We start from the raw sequence: 11,880 nt of genomic DNA on the forward strand, positions 1-11,880 counted from the left end.
CAGCTCCTTTGCCTGCTCCTTGTCAGCTCTCTCGCTCTTTCTCGGCCATATCCTAGGGTTTTATCTCCTCAACATGACCTTAAATCATAAGGCTCTGAGGACCTCTTCCTTTAGTTCTCTTTACCATATCCTCTCCCACCACCTCAATGACCATATTTATACCAATAACTCCCAAATCTATAACTCTGCCCAAATCTGGATACCTGAATATGTATTTCACACATTTGTTCATAAAACTGACGTTTTTTTGGTTTGTTGGACACTAATATGGACACTGCCCTCATGAGCTCCCAATCCAAAGAGCAGATATAACCCAGAAATTAGAATGAGGCTGGGCACGGTGGCTCACACTGTAATCCCAGCACTTTGGGAGGCCAAGGAGGGCAGATTACTCAAGCCCACAAGTTTGAGACCAACCTGGGCAATATGGTGAAACTCTGTCTTTAAAAAAACATACAAAAATTAGTTAGGTGCAGTAGTTGCACCCTGTCGTCCCAGCTACTTGGAAGGCTGAGATAGGAGGATTGCTTGAACCTGGGAGGCAGAGGTTGCAGAGAGCCAAGATCATACGATTGCACTCCAACCTGGGCAGCAGATTGAGACCCTGTCTCAAAAAAAAAAAAAAAAAAAACCAGAAAAACAGAAAAAAATAAATTAAAGAAATTAGAATAAAGTGTGTTGGTAGAGAGAGCTGACGGGACAAGAGAAGAGGCAGCTGGTCCAAAAAAAAATGTATCAGGCTTGCGCCTGGCTGTGGGTGACAGGAAACCCCTAATCACAGTCATTACCACCAATTTGAAGTCTGGAAATAACTAGTAAAATGCTAGTATGGTGAATCCATGATCATCAGAGCCTCATATTTTATGTTGTTTTGCTCTACCATTCTCTGCCATCCTTAACATGATGTTTCTACCCCATTGTCCGATATGGTTGCTCAAGCTCTAGGAATCCCATCTGCATTCCAGCCAGCCCAAAGGAGGAGAGCGTGAAAAATGTCCCTGTCCAGGAACTTTTTTTTTTTTTTTTTTTTGAAACGGAGTTTCACTCTTATCACCCAGACTGGAGTGCAATGGCATGATTTTGGCTCACTGCAACCTCTACTTCCCAGGTTCAAACGATTTTCCTGCCTCAGCCTCCTGAGTAGCTGGGATTACAGGTGCCCACCACCACGCCTGGCTAATTTTTTTGTGTATTTTTAGTAGAGACAGGGGTTTCACCATGTTAGCCACACTGGTCTTGAACTCCTGACCTCAGGTGATCCTCCCGCCTCAGCCTCCCAGAGTGCTGGGATTATAGGTGTGAACCACTGCCCCCAGCCTCGGTCCAGGAACTATTTAAACAGTCATAATTGTGGTGGCTCACACCTGTAATCCCAGCATTTTGGGAGGCCAAGGTGGGAGGATTGCTTGAGCCCAGGAGTTTGAGACCAGCCTGGGCAACACGGCAAAACCCTGTCTCTACAAAAATGCAAATAATTAGCTGGGCGTGGTGGCATACACCTACAGTCCCAGCTATTTGGAAGGCTGAGACAGGAGGATCACCTGAGCCCAGGAGGTCGAGGCTACAGTGAACCATGATTGCATCACTGCACTACAGCCTGGGCAACAGAGTGAGAAACTGCCTCGGGAAAAAAAAAAAAAAAAAAAAAAAAACAGAAGAAAGAAAAGCAACAAAACAGCTCCTGGTGTGTAGTAGCCTGTGACAGTAGTTCCAGGTACTCGGAAGGCTGAGGTGGGAGGCTCACTTGAGCCCAGGAATTCAAGTCCAGCCTCGGCAAAATAGTAAGACCCTGACTCTAAAACAAAGAAAAGGCTGGTTGCGGTGGCTCACGCCTGTAATCCCAGCACTTTGGGAGGCTGGGATGGGAGGATTGCCTGAGCCCAGGAGTTCAAGACCAGCTTAGGCAACATGGCAAGACCTCCATCTTGGAAAAAAAAAAAAAAAAAAAAAGAGAGAATAAGAAAAGAAAAGATAAATAAATTAATCAAAAACAGTTCCTGGAAGTTGCACAAAACACTTTGCATACAACCTGTTGGCTAGCACTTAGTTACACCTAGCTGCCAGGAATTCCAGTAAACATGGTTTTTACTGCAGGCCAACCATGTGTGTAGCTAAAAAGCAGCCTTGTATGACTAAGGACACGCAAGATGATATGGATATTAGGGGAAAACTAGTAGTTTTAGCTTCAGAAGGCATTCTGACAAGCTGATGCTTAACCTGAATTTTAAGAGATGAATCAAAGTTAGCCAGGCAGAGTAGAATGTTTTTGGCAGTAGGCTACAGAGTGCATTTCTGGGAATGCAAGTGATTCTGGGTGTCTCCAGCATGAAGTACATATTGGAGTGCAGTACAACACACCAAAAAGATCACCTCATTGAAGGGGTCATTCTGAGGGGGGAGGCATGGCCCATTCTGAGGAAAGAGGCACGCCTAGAGGTGGAGCACAGAGGGGCCAGCCTGGGCTAAAATTAGATTCTTCAGTAGAGGAGACAACTTGGGTATGGCTTGGCCCTTGAAGTCCCTAAACTCTCCTCCCTCACAGGCCTAGAGGTGCAAGAAACACTGATTTGCAATTAGCAAAACTCTCCTTAGCAAGGAGGTCCTGGAAGCTCTGGAACTTAGCTAAAGTACTGAGATAAGAGTCTAGGACTGGCTAGTGGCATTAAGGCCATTGGCCCCACCAGCCTCAGCCACGGTCAATGGCAGGGCAGTGGGGAAGGGAATAGAGCCCGTATGGACTGCCAGCTGGAGCCTCCTCCCCAGACACATCACCAGGACTTCCAAAGGTTGTGTTTATTTCCCTGATGTGTTTGCAGACATCAGGGCAGGGCAGCTGGCTGGGCGCAGGTGCCTGGCATTCTGCAGGAATGAACTCAACCCCCGTGGCTCTGCTTCCACTGCCCTTCTCTGCTCCTGCAGCAAGTGGACAATGACCTTGGCCCACGTCACCTCAGAGAGTTCAGCATTGAATCTCAAATGTTCTAGCACCTCTCCACTGCCTAGCAGAGCCCTCCAGCTCCCAGTGGCCCCTGTCCCCTATCCCAAAGATACACATCACATGCAGACACACCAAACATATTGTTGACACAAGTGGTCCCCAACCTTATTGGCACCAGGGACTGGTGTTGTGGAGAACAATTTTTCCACAGACTGGGGTGCAGGAGAATGGTTTCAGGATGAAACTGTTCCACCTCAGATCATCAGGCATTAGTTCGATTCTCATAAGTACCATGCAACCTGGATCCCTCGCATGTGCAGTTCACAATAGGGGTTGCGGTCCTATGAGAATCGAACACAGCCACTGATCTGACAGGAGGCGGAGCTCGGGCGGTAATGCTCGCTCACCTACCGCTCACCTTCTGCTGTACAGCCTGATTCCTAACAGACCACAGACCAGTACCAGTCTGCAGGCCAGGGGCTGAGGACCCCTGGCTTATACTACATACCCAGGTCCTCATCTATCTCCAGATATACAGTTATACAGTTACTCACACACAAAAGTCACGCACACTACACATATGCTACATATAGATACAGCCATCCCACTACCCACATCCTATACAGAGACATCCACCCTGACACCCACATACAGACATCTACGTACTACACACATGATAGTCTAACATGCCTCCACTCACGACACACCATACCATATGTACACATCCCACACATACATCCATACCCAAACACTCACCTAACATTACACCCAGACCCCCACTGATATTGGTTCCTATGTTTGGGGGGCAAGGATCCCCAAGTTCTCGTATTCATAGGAACACTTGTCTTCTGAGCTTTGATGGGGGCAGAGACTCAGTCGTGCAGTTAGAGGGGAGAAGGAAGCACCCCTACCTCCTCAACACAAATACATATCCTCAGCCCACAGCAAAGAAGGGAGACCAACCTTTCCCCCACTACTCCATGGACCTGTGTTTGCCCCTGACATTGAGGACATGGAATTCTGGGCAGGAGATCCAGTATGCTGCCTCTGCCCTGCCCAAGATGCCCTAGGGACAACAGTGACAGCAGCAGCCTGGAAGCAAGGCTGGGACAGGCCCACCAATGTCACGGGGGCAGGAGAAGCCCTTATGCAACAGGCACTGGGGAATGTGCAGGGAACCCACAGGAGCTGACCCAATGAGCCGGGAAAAGAGTAAAGAGGAAAGGCCCTCACGGTTATTGACATCTACTCTGTGCCAGGCACTGTACCCAGAGCTCCACAACATTGTCTCCTGTCATTCTCATACCAAATATTATCCCATTTTATAAACAAGAGAACTGGAGTCCAGGGAGGTGCTCAAAAGCCTCACAGACTGTAAATGGTAGGGTCTTACTTTGGACCAGGGACTACCTATTCCCACAGCACTGGCCAGCACCTTAGAGTTGGGCTGGGATGCTGCAGCCAGGTGACCCCAGGGCAGGGGTAAGGATCCCTGGCTGCATGGGGCTCTGTCCTGGGCCTCTCCCTCCTTGCCTCCTCCTAAGTGGGGAGCACTGAGGCAGGAAACTTGGGCCCAGGCACACGGAACTGGGGATCAGGAGCGAGGCAAACAGACGGGTTATAAGTTTGGTCCCAATGCCATAGGCTAAGCCCACATTAGTCCTGGATATTGAGCCAAAGCTGGTGCCAGGCGAGGGGCTGGAACTGCAGCTTGAGGCAGGTCAGAGCTGGAATAGAAGTTGATGCTGAGCCAGGAGCCAAACCTAGAACTGCTGCTGCTGCTGGAACAGATCCAGATCAGGGCAAGGAGCCAGAGACGGAGGGGACGGGAGACAGAGGCTCAGTGCCCCCTCCACACACTCCCAGAAATCCTCAGCATATTAGGTACCACGCCAGGCACAGAAGAAGGGACACACAGGAGCTCACACTGCTCAGTAGGGGAGAGAGAGAGGAACGCAAAGAACTTTAATCCAAGGCACACCGAGCTCTGGCCAAAAGGCACTCCATGAAGCTGGGCTTTGAAGGGTGGCCAGAACTTCAGTCATCAGAGATGGGTGAGAGAGATTGTGGTGGGCAGGGTCGGTGATGGGAACGAAGGCCCAGAGGCAAGAAGGCCCAGCCTATTCTCCTGGCCTGTTCCCAGGAGGGAGAGTCAGTATTCTGTTTGGTGAGAGTGCACAGCAGGCCAGCAGAGCAGTCAGCATGAGGCTGCTGATGTCGGTGACAAGAGCCCACAGAACCTGGTGACCTGTGCAGAAAGTTGAACTTTAGCCAGAGAACAATGGGATATCATTAGCAGGCACTAAAAAGGTCAGACTTGTGTTTTAGAAGGGCCCTTTGGCTGCTGATGTGGAGGAGAGATGGGGTGCGGTGGAGGTGGGAGAACCGGCAGGCAGGGAGACCAAGGAGGAAGCTGACGTCATAGCCAGGGCAGGAGACCATGAAGCGCAAGCTGGGAGAGTGAGCCAGGGGTAGAGGGAAGGGGACAGACACAAGATCTGTAGAAGGGGAGGGCTGACAGGACATGGTGATGATTTGGAGGATGAGTGTGTGAAAGGGTGAAGGCTAGAAAGACATCCAAGTGTCAGGCAGGCAAGAGGCTGTTGCAGAAGTGGGGTCACCCCAGGGAAAACCAGAGAGACAGAGCCGGAGCTCCAGGCTTGTCCTCCCAACTCTGCCTCTCACCAGCTGCGAATCCTTGGCATGGGACTTGTGCTCTCTGAGCCTCAGTTTTCTCTTCTGTAGAATGGGGGAAATTGTATTTGCTTCCTAGGGTTTTCATGAGGATTAGACAAAACATGTATGAGAGTGTCTGGCATATAGTGAAAGTCGATGCGTGCTTCATGTTCAGCCCTACTCAGCCCGGATCTCCAGCTCCCAAGCAAGATGCTGGCTTCCATCAATGATGATCTCCATGCCTCATGGACACAAGGAGTGGAGCTTGCTACCCTGGCCTGCAGCCAGCCTGATGTCCCACTGGGGGCAGTCTGAGGAGCTAGTGTGGCAGCCCTGAGCACCTCTGGCCTCCCAACTTCCCCACAGCTGAGAAGAATGTCCTGGGTGTCCTGTTTGCTCACTCTCTAGCCAGTGGGGCCCAGTTGGGGCCTTCTTCTCAGCTCCCCTTCTCAGCAATGTCCCAGAGGCCCACTAAGTGGCCTGGAGAGCAGGAGGGAGCTGCTGAAGGGCACTTAGGTATCCTGAACTTATCTAGAATCTTGTCCCACCTCATACTTTATCTGATGACAGCAGGCTCCAGTCAGAATCCCTCCTTCCCACCTGTTCCTCAGTCTGCCTCTGTAGTAAGGTTTTGGGAATAGGTCCAGCCCAGCAGGATGGAGGCTAAGGCCACCTGTGAGGCAGCTGGACCCTGTAGTCTTTTGGAGACAGAGCCTCACTGTGACCCAAGCTGGAGTGCAGTGGTACCATCACAGCTCACTGCAGCTTCAGCTCAGGTTATCCGCCTGGGCTCAGGTGATCTTCCCACCTCAGCCTCCTGAGTAGCTGGGACTACAGGCAAGTGCCAGCACGCCCAGCTAATTTCTTTTGTATTTTTTTGTAGAGACAGAGTTTCACCATGTTGCCCAGGCTGGTCTTGAACTCCTGGACTCAAGCCATCCACCTGCCTTGGCCTCCCAAAGAGCTGCAATTACAGGCATAAGCCACTGTACCTGGACCCTTTAACATCTTTTTTTTTTTCTTTCTTTTTTTTTTTTTTTTTAGACAGAGTTTCGCTCTCATCATCCAGGCTGGAGTTTCACCATGTTGGCCAGGCTGGTGTTGAACTCCTGACCGCAGCTGATCCACCTGCCTAGGCCTCCCAAAGTGCTGAGATTATAGTCGTGAGCCACCACGCCTGGCCAAACAGCTTTAATCCCTTAAATACAAATGGATTCTCACTGTGCCTCCTAGGCCTCAGCCTCTTTGCAGACAGCTCCGTGAGGGTGATTTTACCACTCCCCAGAGCCTCTGTCTTACCAATGGTGAATCTTAAGCCCAGCTTTCTCTCCTGAGCACTCCAATATTCCACTGATCTCCTCATGGCTGACCCAGACTCGCAGACTCCACGTAGCTAAAAGCAAAGCACGTTCTCCTGCTCTGGATCTTCAGTTCAGTGAACAGGTCCCCCTCCCACCCATTCTCCCAGGCCAGAAACCCAAGAGTCAACCTTGTCTCCTGTCTCTCCTCCAGACCCCACATCCTATCAATTCTTCCTTCTAAATACCTGTCCCCTGTCTGCCCCTTCTCTCCATCCCCACTCTACTTTTGGGTGAGATAAACACTTCTTCCGCCCAGTCACTAACTTCTGCCCTCTAACCTCCAGTTATGCAAACCCAAAGGCCTACAGATCTTTTCCTTGCTTCAGGGGACTCAAATGGCATAACCAGCTCATTCTGACATGTTTAAGAAATCTTTCATTAGATGTCTCAGAGCCAGGTGTGGTGGCTCACGCCTGTAATCCCAGCAATTTGGGAGGCTGAGGCGGGAAGATCGCTTGAGCCCAGGAGTTCAAGACCAGCCTGGGTAACATAGTAGATCCCTGTAGCTCCAGCTGTTCGGGAGGTTGAGGTGGGATGATCAGTTAGCCGAGGAGTTTGAGTCTGAAGTGAGCTATGATGGCACAACTGCACTCCAGCCTGGGCAACAGAGCAAGACCTTGTTGAAGAAGGAGAAGAAGGAGAAGGAGAAGGAGAAGGAGAAGGAGATTATTTCCAGAAAGCAACATTTTAAAAATCAGGCAATCACCAGGCGCGGTAGCTCACAGCACTTTGGGAGGCCGAGGCAGGCGGATCACGAGGTCAGGAGTTTGAGACCAGCCTGGACAACACAGTGAAATCCCGTCTCTACTAAAAATACAAAAATAGCTGGGCGTGGTGGTGGGTGCCTATAATCCCAGCTACTTGGAAGGCTGAGGCAGGAGAATCACTTGAACCCAGGAGGCGGAGGTTGCAGTGAGCTGAGATCATGCCACTGCACTTCAGCCTGGGCCATAGAGCTAGACTCTGTCTCAAAAAAAAAAAAAAAAAAAAAAAATCAGGTAATCAAGAATCACAATTAAATAAGGCTGGGTTGGGTGGCTCACACATGTAATCCCAACACTTTGAGAGGCCAAGGAGGGCAGATCACTTAAGCTCAGGAGTTCGAGACCAGCCCAGGCAATATGGTGAAACCCTGTCTCTACCAAAAATACAAAAAATTAGCCAGGTGTAGTGGTGTGTGTTTGTGGTCCCAACTACTCGGGAGGCTGAGATGGGAGGATTGCCTGAGCCCGGGAAGTGGACTTTCAGTGAGCCGAGATCACACCACTACTCCAGCCTGGGTGACAGAATGAGACCTTGTCTGAAAAATAAAATTAAATTTTAAAAAATCACAACTAAATAAAATATCTGCCTTTCAAAATAAACTTGCTTTTCAGACCCTTGTAAAGGGAAATTGTCTAAGAGTTTTTTATTGTACAACTAACACCACTTTGCCAGAGGCTACAAATAATATTTAAACTAATGTATTACATTATTTTAAAAGCTGCTTGCCCCCAAATAACCCCTTTTTTTTTTTTTTTTTTTTTTTTGAGATGGAATCTCACTCTGTTGTCCAGGCTGGAGTGCAGTGGGGTGATCTCAGCTCACTGCAACATCCGCCTCCCGGGTTCAAGCAATTCTCCTGCCTCAGCCTCCTGAGTAGCTGGGATTACAGGTGCACACCACCACTCCCAGCTAATTTTTGTATTTTAGTAGAGATGGGGTTTCACCATGTTGGTCAGGCTGGTCTCAAACTCCTGACCTCAGGTGATCTGCCCACCTTGGCCTCTCAAAGTGCTGGGATTACAGGCATGAACCACCACACCTGGGCCTCTCTAGCATGACACTCAACAGCAACTTATATAACACAAGCATCTCAGATCTTCAATCCCTTCAAAAGAAACCAAAATCTGAGTTTTAGATGAAACTTCATAACTTTTAAATGTTGACAATCAGTCCAGGTGCAGTGGCTCATGCCTATTACCAACTCCAGCACTTTGGGAGGCTGAGGCAGGCAGATCATCTGAGGTCAGGAGTTCGAGACCAGCCTGACCAACATGGCGAAACCCCATCTCTACTAAAAATACAAAAATTAGCTAGGCTACTCCGAAGGCTGAGGCATAAGAATCGCTTGAACCTGCTCTCGGTCTTAGTGCCATTTTCTTGGAAACCTCTGTGCCATGAGAGCCAAGTGGAGGAAGAAGCGAATGCGCAGGCTGAAGCGCAAAAGAAGAAAGATGAGGCAGAGGTCCAAGTAAACCGCTAGCTTGTTGCATCATGGAGGCCACAGGAGCAGAAACATGGAATGCCAGGCGCTGGGGATGCTGGTACAAGTTGTGGGACTGCATGCTACTGTCTAGAGCTTGTCTCAATGGATCTAGAACTTCATCGCCCTCTGATCGCCGATCACCTCTGAGACCCACCTTGCTCATAAACAAAACTGCCCATGTTGGTCCTCTGCCCTGGACTTGTGACATTCTGGACTATTTCTGTGTTTGTGGCCGAGTGTAACAACCCTAAAATAAATCACCTCTTCCGCTCTTTTAGCTGAAGAATTAAAAAAAAAAAAAATCAGAAAATATCCAACCACAGGAAAAGAGTCCTGATAAAAGATTCAAACTGTAGGCAAAAACCTGCAGAGAGTGAAGAGTCCTCCTGGGCCCAAGGAACATATCCAGACAACGCACTTCAAAGAGGTGAGAAAGCAGAGCACCAGGAGGGAGGAGGGTGCACAGGCATTTGTGGAGAACGCTGCCCAAGAAAAAAGGCTCAGGAGCCCAGTCCCAGGGGAGCTGGAACAGCCTCACATAGAGAAAGCCCGAGAAGTTAGTAGGAAATGCCATCTACATGAAGCCTTCATTCACCGAAGAGCGTAAGGCGGCAGTCTCCTCTGTGCCGAAACACTTCTTCATGGGCGAGCCTTCTGCTTCCAACCCTGCAAAAGCCCTACCTCAGGTCACAGATCCAATGATTCAACCTACAGTATTTAAATTTTAGAAAATGCAGAGGCTAGAGTTAAGAATACAAAGGCTGCTAGACCAATCGTACATTTCCTACCGCTATCATAAAACTCGCTACCGTGTGGCCCACAGAACACCCAAGGCCAAAAAGAGTCGAAATTTGAGAAAGAAAAATTATCTCGATAGACTGATGCTTGCAAACACGCCGCCATTCTCTGCAGCGAACAGCCTCATCAATTCCCCTTCACAAAGGGCTTTTTTGCCTTTAGTAGACCTGAGTCCTAATTTCCTGAACTTATTTGATACTTCAGAACGTGTTACAGAGAACACGAATGTAAAAGACACAACTGCAAGAAATGCCTTCGAAGAAAACATTTTTATGGAAACCACTACTATGCCAGAAGGCACCATCTCTGAAAACACAAACTACAATCCTCCTCCTGAGGCAGATTCCACTGGGACTGCGTTCAACTTAGGGCCACCTGTTAAACCCATCCAACACAATGGGAATACAACAACGTGGGCACTGACCTGTCCTCCGAACCCAAAAGCTTCGATTACCCGTTGCTCTCGTCTGCAGGTGATCAGTTTGAAATTCAGCTAACCGAGCAGCTACGGTCCCTCATCCCCAACAACGTGAGAAGGCTCATTTCTCATGTTATCCGGACCTTGAAGATGGACTGCTCTGACACCCGTGTGCAAGTGACCTGTGCCAAGCTCATCTCCAGGACAGGCCTCCTCACGAAGCTTCTCAGCGAGCAGGAGGATGTAAAGGCGTCCAAGGCAGAATGGGATACGGAACAGTGGAAAACTGAGAACTATATCAGTGAGAGCACAGAAGCCCAGAGTGAACAAGAGCAGAGGTTGAGTGAGGTGAGGACCACACAGAAATATGAGACCCAGATTTCCCATCATTTAGCGTATGCCAGGAAAGTGCCCACACAGGAGAACCTGGGATGCTCAGGCCACAGCCTGTCTTGGCCATGTAACTTTGGCCATGACTGTGATCTCCCACTTTGCTCATTTAGAGAGTGAAATAGATTAGTACACAAGATGAACTGTAGGTTCCAAGTAGGTGGCCATGTTTTCAACAGATGCCTTTTTCTCCTTTTGTTGTTGCCATTTCGTAGGTTTAGGATTGGGTGTATGTTTCTGCTCTGAATGGCACTTGAATGTTTGCTGACTCCTACTCCGTGTGACTGGGGCGTACAGCTGTGGACTGATGCATGCCGTCCCATCATCTTTCATGATCAAAGCAGTCTCTTCTTTTTTCACAGCTGAAGAAGCATCCATAGGGAATCCAGAAGGAGCGTTCATGAAGGTGTTACAGGCCCGGAAGGAGCACACGAGCACTGAGCTGACTGTTGAGCCGGAGGCGCCCTCAGACAGCAGTGGCATCAACTTGTCAGGCTTTGGGAGTGAGCAGCTAGACACCAATGACGAGAGTGAGGTTATCAGTGCACTAAGTTACATCTTGCCTTATTTCTCAGTGGTAAATCTAGATGTGAAATCAACATTGTTACCGTTCATTAAACAGCTTTCTTCAAATGTACAAGATGGAGACGGGCCCCTGAGTATTTTGAAAAACAATATAAAGAGCCCCTCTCTTCCACCTGCATCCAACAACCCAACTTACGAAATTTATGAAAGTAAATTGGTCGGCAAAGCCTGAGTCCTGTCGTCTCGCCTTCCTCCCATACAGCATGAGCTTCACCACTCGCTCCACCTTCTCTACCAACTACCGGTCCCTGGGCTCTGTCCAGGCGCCCAGCTACGGCGCCCGGCCGGTCAGCAGCGCGGCCAGTGTCTATGCAGGCGCCGGGGGCTCTGGTTCCCGGATCTCCGTGTCCCGCTCCACCAGCTTCCGGGGCGGCATGGGGTCCGGGGGCCTGGCCTCAGGGATGGCTGGGGGTCTGGCAGGAATGGGAGGCATCCAGAACGAGAAGGAGACCATGCAAAGCCTGAA

General features: G+C 49.5%; 1 protein-coding gene across 1 annotated transcript; it reads left to right on the forward strand.

Moving 5' to 3' along the window:
• The first annotated feature begins 9,099 nt into the window (after positions 1-9,099).
• Positions 9,100-11,283, forward strand: LOC108530412 (leucine-rich repeat-containing protein 37A3-like). Its single transcript, XM_017873343.1, is given in 3 exon segments — positions 9,100-10,405; positions 10,408-10,787; positions 11,192-11,283. Coding segments are annotated over 3 exon segments (849 nt in total). The 5' UTR covers positions 9,100-9,954; the 3' UTR covers positions 11,210-11,283.
• The last annotated feature ends 597 nt before the right edge of the window (positions 11,284-11,880 follow it).

This window comes from Rhinopithecus bieti, unplaced genomic scaffold (genome assembly GCF_001698545.2).
Source record: "Rhinopithecus bieti isolate Rb0 unplaced genomic scaffold, ASM169854v2 scaffold_6907, whole genome shotgun sequence".
In the NCBI taxonomy this organism is placed as follows: Eukaryota; Metazoa; Chordata; class Mammalia; order Primates; family Cercopithecidae; genus Rhinopithecus; species Rhinopithecus bieti.